The sequence below is a fragment of the Theobroma cacao genome, chromosome 5 (assembly GCF_000208745.1).
Source record: "Theobroma cacao cultivar B97-61/B2 chromosome 5, Criollo_cocoa_genome_V2, whole genome shotgun sequence".
Lineage (NCBI taxonomy): Eukaryota > Viridiplantae > Streptophyta > Magnoliopsida > Malvales > Malvaceae > Theobroma > Theobroma cacao.
Window position 1 is genome coordinate 26,560,567 of NC_030854.1, and position 18,124 is coordinate 26,578,690.

The window sequence follows — 18,124 nt, forward strand, 5'->3', positions numbered from 1 at the left end:
AGAAATTATACTCATCCAGTGAAACATTACTCCAATAAATTACATAAATATTGCATTCAAAGTTAAATTAATCAACAAACTAACTTAAAATTGAATGAAGCCCATATAGTTAATAGGAATTGAATCTGTGACATCTTTTTTTTTTTCTACACATTAGAAAATCCAAAGAGAGATTAAAATTTAAATCTTATTTTAAATTTTACATGAGAAGGTATAATAATAGTTCAGCGATTAGTACAAATTTTTTTAGAGTGTCTCTTGATACTTATTCTTTCATTATTATACTTTATAATTTTTTTTCTCAAGAACACTTTTCGAATAAGAAGGGATATAGACTTATTATTTTCAAATACTCATATATATATATATATATATATATATATATAATTAATAAAAGTTTTTTATTAACTTATGAGAAATTCTTCAATATATTGTTATAGTGGAGTTTTGAGCTTCATGTACAAGTAAATTTAGAGGATTACCACATATAACAAAATTGATGAATTAATATAATTAATAAATGAACATGTGATAATCTTGTAAAATTGTTTGAGGAGTTTAAAAAATCCATCACTAATGTAGTAAAGAATAATAATCTATTGAAAGAAATTCATCAAAATCAGGATTCTAAGTTCTGACATTTAAGTTATGCCATATATGGACAATAAATTTAGTACTAGAGCTGTCCATGTGGTTGGTCGGATCAAGTCTGCTTGACATAATTATTAATTAAAATATTTTTATATTAATATTTTAAATTCAAAATTAAGTAACTATATTTTTTTAATTAATATAATAATATTCTTTATCAAAACTTAAAAATTTATGAGTCTGGCTTGAGCATGGGTGAGTAGCTCTTGTTTTGTGTCGCGATTCATATTAACCACCACAGTGTTGTTCGATTTAATTTATTAAAACTCATGATTTTATCTTACAAAAAATATCTCACAACATCTAAATGCCTAATCATACTATAATAGATAATCGATGTAAAATTTATAATTTTCTTTTAAGCCTGTAACGCTACGCATAGACACCTGTATTTCCTAACGTATCAAGCCAAAGGTCACTTTCGGTTTCCAAGCAAGTTACTTGTAAGACATGCACGAGTCCACCAAGAGTCAGCAGCCGTAGCAACTACCGTTCAAAAGCTGATGTGTACTTGCAGTGAATTGACTCGACTTCTCAACAAAACTAAAACAAAACAACAAAAGGATTAATTGGCTCATTCTCTGCTTTTTTTTTCCTTTAATCAAAATAATAATAATAATAATAATAGATTGATGGTACCAAAGTCCTATAAGTTATGTTAATGGGTACAAGATAGTCAATATTATTTGCTTCCATTAAAATTAAAGATTAGTTTAAAAGTATGCCTTATTTACCTAATGGAGAAACTATTACGGCCTTTTTAATGTTATTATGGCTAGGCCTTTAAAAAATACTTGAAAGATAAGACTATAGTGTTGCTAGTAATTATTAAATTAAGATCATACTTGGTGACCTTTTTAACCTTGCATTTGGATCATGGGAATAGCCAATTCCACTCCATTCTATTCTTGGGGATTAGCTACTTTTTACTTGGAATAGTTAATCCAATCATTAGGGCTTTTTGTTTTTTGTTTTTATCAAACTTGGAATAGTTTATTCTCTTCACCCATAGGAATAACTTATCCCTACCTTACCTGGCTAAGAGAATAACTATAATTTATTTGAGCTCTTTCAAATCAGTACATAAATAAAAACATTACTATTTATTTTATAATTTTATTTTCACATATTTATGAATTTTTTTAATCTTGTCAGCCATGTCATTAGTCAAAGCAATAAATGTTGACACTTTGTCACCATAGCAATATTCGTTTATTAACCTCTTTGCTAATTGGTTTTTAAAAAATAAAACAAAGCAAATGACCCAACTAATACTTAATCTTTCTTAATTTTCTATTTTATTTTAACGGAATTTTTTTATGTTAGTATATTTTGTATTAAAATTTTAATTTTTTATATGATGGATGTTTCATGTTTTTAATTGTCAAACTGTAAAAAAATAAAATAAAATATTGAAATATGTATAGTAAAATAAAAATTTTAGATTTAAAAGAAAGAAAGAGATCATAATTTTAGAAAATTCAAAAAAGAAAAAGTAGATAAAGAATTGAAATGTAAGGAGTGTGTGCATATATATATATATGTATGTATATATATGTATGTATGTATATATATTAATTATGAAATTATTCTGCACTTAGTTGTTGTATATTTAGAAAATGTCAAAAACAAAAAACCTTCATGACATGGACTATTCTGGTCAATGTATAAATTGGTAATCTAAATATTTATTTGTTTACCTTTCAAAAAAATATATATTTATTTAGACAAAAGTCACCGTATTACTTTTAGAATTGAATTTGTGACTAAATTTATTATGGTTAGAGGTGATATAATTATCCATATATTATTAATTATGGGTAGAAGTGACAGCCAATTTAAGCTTCTTAATAGCACTGTCCAGTAATAAATAATAATAAATAGCCATTTATTTATTTGCATGAAAAATAACTAATATTGTAAACCAAAAAACAAAAAACAAAGTGGTCTCTTTTGCTTCTCACACGAGCATTATTTTTCTTGGAGCAACTCTACATCTATATTACATTACTTTGCTAGATATTAAATCTATTTTTTTCCCTCTAAGTAATGACGAAATAAAGATTTAATTCATTTCTAGGATGTGTAAATATATTGAAATTAATATACAGTACAAGAAAATAAGATATTGTAAAGTTTTGAATTTCGAATTCTGAAAATATAAGTACTGAATTTATAATATAAAAATTGTTTGATATGCTTCATAAAATTATATGTTTAGTATATTTTTTATTGTATCTTTTTTTTAAAAGGGAAATATAATTTTAGAAATATTTTGCATTGATAATAGTTGAAATAAAGAATAAATGATGAAAATGAAAAAGTATAAAATTAATGTAACTAAATATAATTTTTTTTTCAGGAATAAAAATTGACTTAATACATTGATAATAGTTAAAAAGAGAAGAATAAATGGTTAAAAGGAAAAAAATAAGATTAATATAATTAAATAATAATATTTTATTAAATAAAATTGATTTAATACATTGAGTTTCTAAAAGTTACTTAAGATTTTCAACACTTTTGTATTGAAAATCTTCCGTTAAGTGGTTCTTAAAATTGATTTATCAAATATATTGAAAAATTTTGTAACTCCAATAAGCTTAAGCTAAGATTTTATCTTAGCTTATTTGAGCTTTTTTCAATATAAGTTCTATACAACTTTTAAAAATATATATATATTGAAAAATTAAATTATTAAATTTTTTTATTTTCAATGGTTTGCAAAATTTTGACAAAGAACACCCTAACCTACCATTGAACGAATCTTCGTACTTTAATTTTGATAAACAAAAAGAAATGGTATCTCCAAGAGTAATCTCTGTACTTTAATTTTGATAAATTTGGACCAAATAGCCATCTCGAGATAAAAATGTGCTTCCTCAGCTTTGAATTTTTTTTTTCTATTTTGATTTGATATGAAAATTAATAAAAATATTTTAATTTTAAATATATATTATATTAAATTTTGTTATAATATCAAAGGTGAATGTTTTTAAATTTCAAAAAGTAAAAAGAGAATAAATGTAAAAAAGAAAGAATAAATTACACTCTTGACCCTAAAATTTTACGGGCATACCATTTTGGTCCTATTATTTAAAAGGTAACTTATTGATTCTTCATTCTCATGCCATTAAAAAAAACTTATTAATTCTTATATTTTTAATGTCATATTGATCATTTTGTCAGTTTTCGTTAACTATGGTGTATAAATTATTTAATTTTAATTTTAAAATTTTATATTATATTTAAAAATAAAAGTAAAAATTATTGATTAAAAGTATTTATCTTAAATTAGATATTTTATAAAATGTATTTGAAAACTTATAAAAAAAAACCTAAATTGTTTTCTTTCTTATTCTTTATTTTTATTTGTCTCTCTTTTTCTATTTGTTTTTCTCTTTCTCCTCTCTTACTCTCCCTCGTCGGGTAGGGCCAAATCGATAAAAAAATATTGGAATGATAGAAATTAATTAACAAATCTTATTTTAAATTATCAATACCAATAACAAAATACCAGTGTAATTCATTAAGAAGAATTTTGAGGCACTTCAAATAAAGCAAGATGAGTATATTATATATATATATATTATATTATATAAAATAAAAAAAGGTCGGAGAAAGTCGTATGGTAGTACGCAAAAGTGATGAAGCCACTTCATATATTGAGATGACAAGCCTGATTAGAATTTAAATAAGGAATGAAGAGAAGCCAGCTAACGTAAGGCCACGTAAAAAGACAGGCCATAACATAAATCTTTTAGGTCGCTGTCACATGATGCATTAGTATAATGTATTAATATTGCATTATTGTATTTCTCGCAGCCATTTATTGTATTGTAGTATCAAATATTTCTACAAGCCCGTACAATAAATTTGACCACCAGATGACAGCAACAAGTATATGTATCATTGTTAGGTGGGATGTTGCATCCCATGGTCAGAGCCATAACGACTGTATATAGCAACTTTATAGCTAGCTCGAGTGCCTTGGACTTGAATAGTCTTGGCCTCCAACCTAAACATGGTAGCTCAGCTCGGATTCAACTCCAACTTGAGTTTTAGGGATGTCATTGGAATTCAGTTCACCAACACCTCTAATATAAGGACACAGCTACTTTAATTAATATTTTGACATATGTTATCAAAGGTAAAAAAAATCCATTCATGATTTTCTTTAAGTATACAATATAAGTAAAAAGTTGTAATTGCAATAAAATAATTTTCAATATATGTATGATATATTATAAATGAATAAAGAATTAATAATAAATTAAACATAATTAATAATAAAACACAAACTAAATCTACGCGTGATTTAACTTCGAGTTGACATTTATTAGCAATTTATCACTAATTGTCATCTTAGGGACAACTCACTAACCTGAGACTCATGACGACCATAAAATCAATTGCTTTTAGGTTGTCCTCTCTACGATGAGTTACCAATTTTTATGTCCATTATCCATACATGTAAGAAGAATTATTAGAGTGGTGATAAAGAGAAGAATTATTAGAGTGGTGATAAAGAAATTTTACATTTGTTATATTGGAGGTATCTTGAACAAATGAATATAACAATGGCCTCTCCACCTGTTATCAATTAGTTTTAGGTTGAATGTCTATTTAAAAATTTAACATAATATTAAAACAAACACTGCCTCATTCATTGACCCTCTTTCAGTTGATTCATGTCACGTGATAGGTTCATGATTTCTATAAATGAAAAGAAATATTAAAATGGTGATAGTGTCACATCTGTTAAATTAAAGATATCTTGAACATATAAATACAATAAGGACTTCTTTCACGTACAACCAATTAGTTTTAGATTGGATGTCCATCCTAATTTAACATGGCATTGAGTAAGAGTTATTCTCATTTGTTAGCACTTCCGAGGGTGTTCCTTCGTTGATTCATGCTATGTGATCATGGGCAGACTCATGTTTATAAGAGTGGTGTCACATGACACCACTCAATTAAAAAAATTATTTATTATATTATTTTTTGGAATTTTATATATTTAATAATACTATAAACCCATTAATTTTTTTGCAATTTTATTGGAAGTAGGGTTAAAAGGTGATTTTATTAAAAAAATTTATATTAATAATGTTTAAATATATTTTTTAAAATAATATTTAAATATTATCAAAAAATAATTTATATATTAATTTTTAAATTCTACATGAAAAATAAAAAATTTCCTTCTATAATTTAAGATTCTATTAAAAAAAATCAAAACCTAAACTTCTCTTTCTTAAAAAATTTAAGTCTTATTTTTAAGACCTACAGTGACATTTCTAGTCTCGGTCCTTAGCTGTGTTTTTCACTTTCTCAAAACAACTCAATTAAGCTTCAACTGGAAGTAATTTTCAATCCAAGTTAAGTTTTTAAATATTTAATGTCTAAATAGTTTTTGATTAATTTGATAGTTTGGATTCATAATTATAAAGCACAAGTTACGTAATCGAATAAGTGACAAATGGATGAATGATTGCTTGGTAACATATATTGAAAAAGATGTATTTGATAGTGTTTTTACTGATACTATCATAGAACATTTCAAAATATGAAAAATCATCTTGGACAATTATAATTTTCTTAAATATTTTTACTTTGAAGTATTAAATGAATGTATTGAATTTACATTTTCTTTAATTTAATGTTAAAACTTTTACTTTATGAATTTTAATATATTTATTTTTTAATTATGACACCACTCAAGAAAATTTTTTAATTTGTCCCTGCATGTGACAAATCCATGATCTTTACACGTGAGAGAAAGTATTGAAATATTGATAAAATAAATCTCGCATTTACTAATTTAGGGATATCATGAGAATTTAAATATAATAAAAACTTCTCAACCTTTACCAATTGATTTTAAATTGGATCATATCCTAAAATTTCAACAAACCATGCATAGTATGGATCAAGCCTCATGGTGGATGAAATCTAAACCTTAAACTAGAAAAAATCAAAATATTTACCTACGAAAGAGTCAAAACTTTGAGTGGTTTGATTTGGTTAGAGTCTGGTTTTCCTACAATAGAAGTGAAAAAAAAAATAGATATCGGATTTCAACAACCCTAAGCCCAAATAAGAAAAACCGAAAAAATTCTGATTTCAACAATAAAAATTCAAAACCAAAATAGCCCAATCAGATTTCAAGTTAGGAGGAGGAAGAAGAAGAAGAGACCAATGGCAATGCCCTCGGGTTAGAACAGAATGGGGGAGGGTTTCGACTGTTTGCTGAAGCGAAAATGGATAATAATGGTGATCAAATTTTTTACCCTTCAAGTAAGTGGAAAAGTGAGATTATACTGATTTTTAGTTGTAGTATGATTATCTTTGTTAAGTGTAATGTGATCGTAATGTAATGTTTCATTACATTGATTTTTTTCTTACCAAACATTATAAAATGTTGGTAAAATTATATAATTAATGACTACATTCGATTAAAGTTGTGGATTTAATTTTGTACAATAATTTGTAAGAAATAAGTCTTTATACTTTCAAAATTGATAATATCATTTCAATCATTAATGTCATTAAAAATTTTAATATCATTTCAATCATTAACGACATTAAAATTTTTTCTCTATTTATGCTGACATGATATTTGATTGTATAGATAACTTTGAATATAATGATGTGGTATTAAAATTGATGATGTGGCGTTCAATAATGATGTAATGATTATGTCCCTAAACAATAATCATTACATGATTATTAGATGTTATATTATTAGATTCAATACTATATCATCGTATATTTAAATATCACGTCAATAAAGTCAAATATTTAGTCAATATAGATAACGAAAAAATTTTAATATTATTAATCATTAAATAAACATTATCAATTTCAAAAAGTCTAAAAATATAATTTATATAAATTATTATATAAAAATTAAATATATTTCTTAAATAAAAAATAGAGATTAATCGCATAATTTCACTTAATATTTTCTTACCACTCACGTTGCAAGGAATGTTAATAACTGCTCTTATAGCAAACGTTGCCATTGTGTCAAGTAATCCAATCACATCGTTATAAGTAATCTCACTTCCTTAGGAAAAGTTGATCCTGATCACGTAAAAGTAAAGTCATTTTCACGTACTGAAAAAAGAAGCAAGCTACACCATTTTTAACCTATTATCGTTCCATTCTATAAATTCAAATATTCGCCATGCAAATTTGTCGCTTTGTTGTAATGCGCAATAAATCTATAATTAATTAGTAAATAAATCATCATTTAAATATTTAATTTAATGGTAATTGCATATATATATATTTATATGATCAAAGTTTCATTCCTCAAAATAAAAGAAAAAGTAAAAAGATAATAAAATTCAAATTTATCAGTTTATTTAAGGTGATGGGCCAAATTTATTCTCAATGTTTAATCAAGTATTGTAATTATAACATTATACTTTTAATTTGATTAAAAAATAGTAAAAAAATTAACTGCAACGAAAAGAGAGATTTTTTTTTACTTTTTATGAAATATTCATTTTAGTGTTATTTTTTTTAATCTTTTTAACCAAACTAAAAGTACATTGTTAAAATCATTACACTTGTCCAAATTTAGACTTCATTAATTGAAAAAATAAAGAGTAATAAGATTTGCATATAAAAACGGAGTCGTATGGCTTTTATGTTGGTGCATAGTAAATTTTGTCAAGGCTTGCTACACGTAAGATAGGATGATAATTAAAGGACGGTTAGGCCAGTGACCCAACAAATACAATATCGAAAACGATCACTAAAAAGGGCATTCCCATTTTATTAGCGGAACTATATCTTTTCTCCATTTGCGTTTTTAATTCCTTTAGCTTAGTTCCTATCTATGACATCCTATTAACTTTCAACATTTTTAGGTAATTTGATCATTAATAGTGATGTACACATTGTTTAATAAATAAAAAATAGATTATATAATACTTAAAAAAATTTTAAACTATTTAAAAAAATTTAAATAAGTTTAATTTTTTTACCTTATAACGATGGTTAATTATATATTATTAATTAAAATATTATTTATCATTTTTATATTATGTAACGTCGACGAGTCATGCTGACACGTTATAGTGGATGAAGATGTTGCATGTTAATGTAACATAATAATATGATCACATTTAATATCATGTCAATGTCATATGAGTATAAAATTATAAGTGACATTTGAACTAATTATTTTTAATCAACTATTAATTATGAAGATCTATTTAATGTAATATAAAAATATATAAGTTCGATTGAACGTAATTAAGAAATAAAGATTTATATGATTTTTTTGAATAGTTTAAGAATTTTTTAAAATATTATGTCAAAATAGGTTAGTGAATATAAAATAAAAGCAGGTCGTCGCAACCACTAAGAACATAATTTTGCAATAAAATTAAGAAGAAGATATCAAAATTAGGAAAGAAAAAGGAAAAAAAGAAAGAAGATTTGTAATTGCAAAGGAAGAAATGGGACAGAGAAGGAAGTGCCGGCCATTTGGTATGGTAGGCGAAAAAAGTGGTGAGGACCCCGAAAAAGGTCGGTCGCAGGCTTTACATGCTCATCCACACCTTTCGCAATAGAGCAAATCCAGCCTGAACATGGACAACCAAAAGTCTTTCTTATTTATTTACTTTTTGATTTTTTAAATAAGAAAAAGATTCTTTTAATCAATTAGAATGTTGTTTTTTTTTTTTTTATCAATTAGTGATGACAGCTTATTTTTACTTATGCATATAAAATCACCAACTAATTAAGTATTTGACTTGACAGGATTTCAGGATGCAAGGATTTGGACCGGAGACCATTTTCAATAAATTATCAATATTCATTCGCGCAAGTCATCTAATTTTAAGAAATAAATACAGTTTTGAATATTTTTATAATTATTATTCTATACATATCAATAATTGAGATTTTGAGCTCTACAAATGAGTTTACTAGATTATCAAGTATCATTTAATAATTATATTAATTGATTATAAAAAAATAAAATAAAATTGTGACATAAATTTAAATAAGCAAATATTTAATAATTTAAGAAGGAAAATATGCGCTATTCAAACAATAGTGGCAGCACAGCTACTCTACGAGTCTAAATGAAAAACTAGAATTGATTCAATTGAAGTTGGGCTGGAGTTGAAGCCTCACCAATCCAAAATAAAGATACATGTGGGTCATTTCAACTGCTTAACTTAAACCTGTGTCTGGCTTTCCTACTTCTGCTAGGTTGCCTGCCACCTTGCAGCTAGGAGGTTGGAAGCCCGAGTTGAACACCAAATGTAACACTAATTATCTTGCTGATGCTAGATGTGGCATCAGAAATGGAATTATTTCTTGTGTAGATATTGGATTAAAATGTTGTACCATTCATAAGCACGTAAAAAGGGGTTGATCCCAATGACTCATCTCAATTGATGGAACCGAGTCTTCAACTAGTCAATCAAAACGTGAGCAATTTGGCCCCAGTTATATATATATATTCATTTTATCTTCTGAGCCAAGTTGTCCCCCCGTGATCACTCGTCCTTGTACCACTGCATTTTGTATTTCTCTTTCTTGGCAATAATCCCATTTCATGGTTTCTCAATACTAAGCTGAAGCTGAGAGTGTGGTGCTCAGGCTGTAACTAACGGCTGGGGAAATTCTTTGCATCGTCCTACTTCATTCTACTGTGATGGTTTGTCGTGTTATTTAATAACTTGTATGCTTAAATTCATCTCTTTAATTCTTACTCTAGAAAGATGCATGGAATGGATTAAGGCCAATGCCGATATGTAGAAATAAGGTATAGGAAAGGAATATGAAGAACCCTTTATGGGATAATTAAACTTGTAAGAATTCTTAACCCCTTTTGCTGCTTTAGGAAGCATACTTAAAGCAGCAAAAGGGGTAGGGAATTAATACTCTACGTCATCTGGTTTCATGCCTCCCATGGAAGAAACACCCAAAGGTATCGATTTAAGTCATTTTTCATAGTTGGTTTCATTCCAACCTCACAATCAAGAAATCAAACACAAAAGTTGAACAGAGATATAATAACCCACAGTCGTGTTTCCCTCTGCCTAAAAGACAAATGGCTGAATCCCTCGCATTTACCATCGGTGAACAACTCTTGGAGAAACTACTAAATCTCCCGGAAAAATTAGGCACCGCCGCCTACCAAGAAATCTGCCTAGCATGGGGCATCAAAAGCGACTTGGAAAAGCTTAAAGGCACCTTAAGCACTGTCAAAGCGGTGCTCTTGGACGCCGAAGAAAAACAGACTCACAATCATGAGCTGCGGGAGTGGCTAGCAAAGCTCAAGAATGCCTATTATGAAGCAGAAGATGTGTTGGATGAATTCGAGGTTGAAGCATTGCGGAGGCAAGTCCTGAAACAGAGGAGCCTTGGAAGAAAGGTATGCCATTTCTTTTCACGCTCAAACCCTGTTGCATCTGCTTTTAGGATGGGCCATAAGATCAAAAGCATTAGAGAAAGGTTTGACGAAATTGCAGCTTTGAAAGTTAAATTTCATCTCGTCGAAAGAGATGGCCCTGATCATGAGGACAGCAGGAGTCTCCTGCAGATGAGGGAGAGCGACTCTTCGCTTGAACCGAATGTCGTTGGTCGAAATGAGGACAAAGAAAAAATAATAGAAATGTTAATGCATCCTACTGATGGGATTGGGGAGGCAGTCCCCGTCCTTCCCATCGTTGGAATCGCAGGTCTTGGGAAGACTGTCCTTGCAAAGTTGGTGTTCAACGATGAAAGGATCGATAAACATTTTCGACTGAAAATATGGGTGTGTGTATCAGAGGATTTTGATTTTAAGCAATTGATGATGAAAACCATTAAATCTGCTACAGGTGAAAATTGTAGTGACATGACTAAGGAACAATTGTATAAAGTTTTACGACGTTGTCTGGGTGGGAAAAGGTATTTGCTCATACTGGATGACGTCTGGAACGAAGAAATCAGAGATTGGATTGATCAAGCTTTGTTAATGGACAGAGTCAATGGAAGCAAAATCATAGTCACTACACGTAGTAACCGAGTTGCTGCAATTACAGGCACACTTCCCCAATACAACTTAAAAGATCTTCCTTACGAGGAATCATTGTCTTTGTTTCTCCAACACGCCTTCAAAAAGGGCAGTGAGAAACAACCTTTGAACCTCGTAAAAATTGGGGAGGAAATTGTTAAAAAATGCAAAGGGATTCCTTTAGCCGTGAAGACGCTAGCAAGCCAACTTTGCTTTGAAACTGCAGAGGATGAATGGAAACGAGTTAGAGACAATGAGATATGGGAGTTGGAGCAAGAGGGAAAGGGCATCTTTCCAGCCCTAAGGCTAAGCTATGACCGACTGCCTCCACATCTGAAGCGGTGCTTCGCTTATTGTTCTGTGTTTACAAAGGACTATGTAATTTCCAATATTCAAATGGTTTCATTTTGGGTGGCACTAGGTCTTCTTAAATCTTCAAAGGAGAATGAAGGGCTAGAAGCTGTTGGGAAACGATACTTGAGAGAGTTGTGGGCTAGATCTTTGTTTCAAGAATTCCAGGAAACACCTTTCTTGATTAGATTTAAAATGCATGACCTTTTACATGATTTTGCACAAAGGCTGGCAAAAGATGAGTGCTCCGTTGTGAAATCATGTAGCCAAGATTTGAGCCAAACAGTTAGACATTTGTCAATTGTTAACCCACATCTATTGCACCAAGGTGCTCCTAGGTTCTTAGATAAAGCTGGTCGTGTGCAAACACTTTTCTTTCCAAATATGGAAAAATTCAATAGTGTGTCATTCATTGAAGAATGTGTCTCAAGATGTTCTCGACTACGAGTGCTAGATTTGAGTGTGTCTAGCTTTGAGATACTGCCAAGAAATATAGGTAAGTGGAAGCATCTAAGGTATCTCAATCTAAGTGACAATATCAGCATCAAGAGACTTCCGAATTCTATCAGCAAGTTGCAGAGTTTGCAAACGTTGTTTCTTGCTGGATGCACGGCAATCGAAGAGCTGCCCCGAGGTATAAGGTACATGATTAGTCTCAGAATGTTGTTCATAACTACAAAACAGAGGGTTTTGCCAGAGAATGAAATAGGATGCCTCAAGTCTCTTCAGTTTTTGTCATTTTCTGAATGTGACAACTTGGAGTATTTGTTCCAAGGGATGCAAAATCTCACATCCCTTCGAACTATGTTGATTTTGTTGTGCCCAAGCTTGGTTTCATTGCCGCATGGCATCAAGTACCTGACTGCATTACAAGGTCTGGTGATTTGGGGCTGTGAAAAGCTCAGTCTTGATATGGAGTTGGAATTCGAAGGGAAACAAGATGGCAGCCTTCAGTCATTAGCAATCGGAGAACTACCAAAGTTAGTGGCATTGCCCAAGTGGCTTCTTCTAGGATCCACCAAGACTTTGCAGCAGTTGATCATCATGGGATGCGAGAATTTGACAGCATTACCAGACTGGTTCCAAGATGTCGCAGCCCTTCAATTGCTGAAGATTGCGGGATGCCCCAAACTATCATCCCTGCCAGATGGAATACAACACTTGACTTTCCTCAACCAATTGGCGATTCAAGCTTGTCCTACGTTGAGCAAAAGATGCAAACCAGGAATAGGTGAAGATTGGCCCAAGATTGCTCATGTTACTAAGATTGTGCTTGACGGCATTGAGATTTCACCTGCAAATGACCATTGTTAGGAGGTTAAAGTCAATCTTTCTCCATTTTGGGGTAGATATTATATGATTTTTTTTTCTTAATTTGGGTTTGAATTATATAAATGGAGGTAATTGTTTCTGATGTTTTCAGTTTAAGCATATATGTTTATACTATTCCATGCAACGTAAGTCTTTCTCCTTTTGTCTGTGCATATACTACTAGTTCATCCATATATGTTTTTCAAACTCAAGTTAGGTTTCAAGCAAAATTGTTTGTTTTATTAATTGGCAGGGGCAGGAGAGCTTGTTGTTCTGGAGTTCCCCGAGGAAGGGCGTGGACCCAAATATTTAATGTAATTTAATTACAATTTTACCTTTCTATTTGAAAAATGTTGGTGTATTACAATTTGTATTAACCAGTATGAATAAAACGTACAGGATATCTGTGTGCCTTTGTAAATTTTATGTACCCCGATGTAATATTTCACGAAGGGTATCCGAGCACCCACACCATGTTGTTGTCAGTAGTCCGTCTGATTTCATCCACTTGGCTTTTACAAAGAGCAGGATGCTTCTGTGGTCTGTTTTATTAAAATGTAATGTAAGATTTAATCTTTCTATTATAATTCACATAAATTGAGTAATTGTACTGTTAACTTTTAAAAATCCAACAAATTTCACATGAACACTAGTTAACGTCACATGTCAATGATCAATTCCTACCTCATCATCATTAATTAATGTCGCATAAAAAATTTAATGATAAAAACGATTAACAAATTCTAGATCTATACGAATTATAATAAAAACATTACATTTTATAACAACATTTTTTCTTGTCACTTCTCTGTAATTCTACGACGACAAAGAATTATAGACCATATACTCGAAATGCTCAATAAATGGTTAAGTGCTTACAGTTTGCATCAGTATCCTCTTTGATCTTTCACTCCTCTGGATATCGATGGAACTGCAGAATAACGATGATTTCCAACAACCTTTTTATTACAATTTTGAAGAAAAACAAAATTAAAACATAGCATAACAATTTGGAACATGGATGAGGGATAATAAAGTAGTAGAATGAGAAAAAGATCATTCCAAACTACAGTACCAAATTGCCTAATTGAATCATCCTTTCATATAACATAAGATTGCAATGGAAAATAATACTACTTGACACTGGAAGATTCAGTAAGGGAAAAGAGATTAGCATGCCATTTGTTTGATTTTCTTTCTTTCACTTCCAAAGTATGATCAACAACAACAACTACTACACACAAATAGCAAACCCAAATTATGAGCAGAAATTCAAAGCCTTTTATTTTTCTTTACTGATTTGAGGCTTTGCTTGGTTGGGAGGATGGGAAGGAGGAAGGAAAAACTGAAAAAGTTTTAATCCAATGGCTAAGCTACCAAATAGGAAGGTAATTATGAAACCTAACCATTATAGTAAAAACTATTCCATCCTTCCCCCTTTCCAGCCCTCCTTCGAAAAAGCTGTTCAACTGCAACACAAAAATAGACATGTATTTCAAGAGAACATTGTCAACAAATATAAAATTATTTATTGAAAAAGAAACAAGGGATACTTTGCTTAGCTCATATTACCCAATGGAATTTCTTATTATCAAACTTTATAACCACCTACATTGCAAGATTTGTAATTTGCATCCATTGTCCATACCATTTCTTAAGAGCTGGACATAACAAAACTATCTAATTCTCACAATAATTTTGTTTTTTTACAAATTATAGCATGAACTTGATGGAATTAGCTTTGAAAAATAGTATCAAGTCAGATAAGAGACATCCACTAACCTCTCTGTGTAAGTCCTATGGCCAGATATCCAAGAGAAAACCTTAGACCTTAACAAAACATTGAGAGATTAAGACATGAGGAACATCGCGCATGCACAAGATCACACATGACACATTTTTTTATAGAAAATTAAAGAAATTGTAACATATTTCTAGATGTTGTGTGCAGAGAGCAAATGTGGTTCCAGAATTCTAAAGAATGCTTTTAAACCTCTGTGCAATCATTGCATTTTAGCAGTTTAGACCCACAACCAACTGTTTTCTCACGGCTTTTCTTATTTACTATGAATAAAATGCTATTCATTCAAAGTGCTCTTGTCATGTGCCATGTTGGTTCTCCAACATCCATTAGAATTACCCTCATTAAAAGTTTTTTAATAAAATTCCCATATGTACATGACACCAAAATTCTTGTAGCGCCAACAAAGCATAGCTTTATATGACCTTAAGTGCAAGGTATGGGGCCAAAACGTTGAAATCAAAATCTACTAACCCAGTGACTGCAAAGTCTCATTCATCTTCTCTTTCTGCTGACACTTCTTCAACAATATAAGTATTCATTTTGGCTCAGAAAACCTCAGCCATGTAATAAAAGTATTCACCAAGTAGCAGAGATGAGGTTCATAACTGGAAGATATTCCAACACAGTTGTCCAAAACAACAGCTTGCAATCAAAGTTGAGAAGCATATAAGCTTTTCGCTCACATTTGCAGTGACTTCTAGTCTGCATTCATGAAAATGTGACATCAGATTAAGAAATGAACGCTAGCCATTCTATCCGGGTAAAATATTAGCAACTTTTCAATAGTCAATACCAATAAACCAGTAACATTACATAACAATCCTTTTATTTCTCATTTGAGGAAGTTTTAGCATGAATCATAGACAAAGTGATAACAGTACAGTTCATTTATAAGCATGGTGTTACCATAAGAGTTAACTTTTGCTAGGATTGTACTTTGACTACAAATATTTAAAAAGCAGTTCCCACTACAGGAAGTTAGGCACTTGATTAGATTGACTCATTGCAATTTAACAACATGATTTTACCTGTTACCTTCATGTCAGTCCTCAATTTTAGCACATGATTATATTTATAGCACTTTGGAAATTCAAATGAAGAATCAACTTTCTCATACAACTACTGATTTATTATCGATCAGGTCTCTTCATTCAAGATCATCCAAAATGAACAAACCATTCAATGCAAGCTACATTAGATTATCCAATCAAGATCTCCAAGTAAATTAATAAGGCTCCATTTAATTGTTACTTTCTTTACAACATGTTTTTTGTATCCTCAAAATGCGAGTAAACAAGAAGTAAATTATGTATATTTACCTTTTACCTCTGGAATAAAAAGAGTAAGTATCAAACTCAAAAACCAAACAAACAATCAGAACCAGAGCATAAAGAAAAGACAAAATCCACTAACCAATCTTACTGTTCCCCTCTTCTTTGTGCTTGTTCTTCTTCAACATCTTAGTCCTAGGCTTAACAGGCTTCAAAAACCCAGCTTGCAATCTCACCATCTCCCTCAATATCCCAATCAGAACCCCTTGAACCTCATTTCCATTAGGCTCAATGACCCCCAAGCACCTAGCCACAGCCTCCAAAGTGGTAACACACCCACCAAAGGGCTCTTTTCTTAAAATTAATTCACTATCATAAATACTCCCGCCCACCACACTCTCATCAACTCCATCTAAACAAACCCGTAGAGCAAAACCCTTCAAAACCCCTTCACTGGCCCCTACCATCTCCTTAGCATGCTTCCACGTGGCATCAAAAACAATTAAGAGGAGAGGGGTAGTTTGGTAATTGAGGAGGTTGGTGGATTTGAGTTGGGACAGTGTGACGGCGGGCGTGGAAGGGGAAGGAGGGAAGAGGTAGATGGCGGGGGGGGATTGGTTGGCAAGGTGGTGAGGGAGGAGGCGACGGGAAGAGATGGTAGTGGCGTTGAGGAGGGTTTTGGAGAGGAGTGGGGTTGTGTTGAGCTTGTGGCGGGACTCGTGAGGGTGGCGGATGATTAAAATTTTGGTTTTGGTTTGAAGTGGGGTGGTGAGGAGAACATGGCAGAGGCAGACTGGAAGTGGGCGGTCACACTGGGTGCATAGTTGGCGGCGTTGCGGCGGCGGTGACAGTGGTGGTGAGCTGGTAGCGATGGTTGGGTTGGTGTCGTGTTCTTGTTCTTCCATGAGCGGGCCGTGGAGTTGTCAACTTGGGATGCCTTCACGCAAAGACAAGAGAAATTCTTCTGTGACTAATGGGCGGGCGACCCACCAAGGCCTTCTAGCCTGGCCCATTGATTCGGTCTAGTTTTGGTTCATGAAGTAAATTTCCTGGCAGGCCGACTAAATAAAGTAATTCTTATTCCGATGAAATTTAAATTCAAATACTTACTATATGAATTTTATTATTTTCAAATAAAAATTAAAAACCTTGAAACCTTTGAAACAACGGAAAATGAGCATAAATATATCCTAAATAACATTAAATTATTCAATACCAAATTAAAAGAAAATAATACTAATGATTGAAATTAAATAGTTACTATTTGTCGCATTTTGATAAACAATTTTTAATCTTTAAACTTCATTGGAAGATGCTAAGTGGCCTCCTTTGCTAGTTAGAGAAAATGAAGCTGGTAGGATAAAGTCGGTCTAGCCCACGGCTACTCCTGGCCCGAAATGCTCAAACGATGTCAAGAGAGACTCAGCTCTAACTAGATATGGGTGAAGCTCTAGGTTAGGGAAGTAAGGTAGGAAAGAGGAAGAAGATAACCTCTGTTAGCCCTTGCCACCCAAAGGGGGCTGGCTGTCGGCACCACAAGTTAGAACAGAAGAATGAGTATGTGAAGGAAGAAAGGTTTGAATCCCACTATCAGCAACTTTTGTCAACATTATATATAATATTAATATATTATGTATAATCAGGTTTAAGATATCGAAAGAAATTAATATAATCAAGTTCGGAAAATAGTTATTCTAAAAG

The 18,124-nt window shown here is 31.2% G+C and overlaps 2 protein-coding genes across 16 annotated transcripts; one reads left to right on the top strand and one right to left on the bottom strand.

Moving 5' to 3' along the window:
• Positions 10,485-13,682, top strand: LOC18598922 (putative disease resistance protein RGA3). Its single transcript, XM_018122113.1, has 2 exons — positions 10,485-13,354; positions 13,602-13,682. The coding sequence occupies exon 1, from the start codon at positions 10,739-10,741 to the stop codon at positions 13,349-13,351; it is 2,613 nt and encodes an 870-aa protein (XP_017977602.1). The 5' UTR covers positions 10,485-10,738; the 3' UTR covers positions 13,352-13,354; positions 13,602-13,682.
• LOC18598923 (DTW domain-containing protein 2) lies at positions 13,239-17,434 on the bottom strand. 15 transcript variants are annotated; one of them, XR_001928249.1, is made up of 6 exons: positions 16,566-17,434; positions 15,759-15,854; positions 15,131-15,178; positions 14,755-14,817; positions 14,228-14,307; positions 13,805-13,890 (listed from the first exon to the last, which is right to left on the bottom strand). XR_001928249.1 is itself a non-coding variant. In XM_018122115.1 (5 exons), the coding sequence occupies exons 1-5, from the start codon at positions 15,646-15,648 to the stop codon at positions 13,299-13,301; spliced, it is 249 nt and encodes an 82-aa protein (XP_017977604.1). In that variant the 5' UTR covers positions 15,649-15,851; the 3' UTR covers positions 13,239-13,298. The 15 variants fall into 15 exon arrangements, 2 of the variants coding, with proteins under 2 accessions (XP_017977604.1, XP_017977603.1); XR_001928246.1 differs by having other exon boundaries at positions 14,228-14,279; positions 15,624-15,854; XR_001928240.1 differs by having other exon boundaries at positions 15,624-15,854.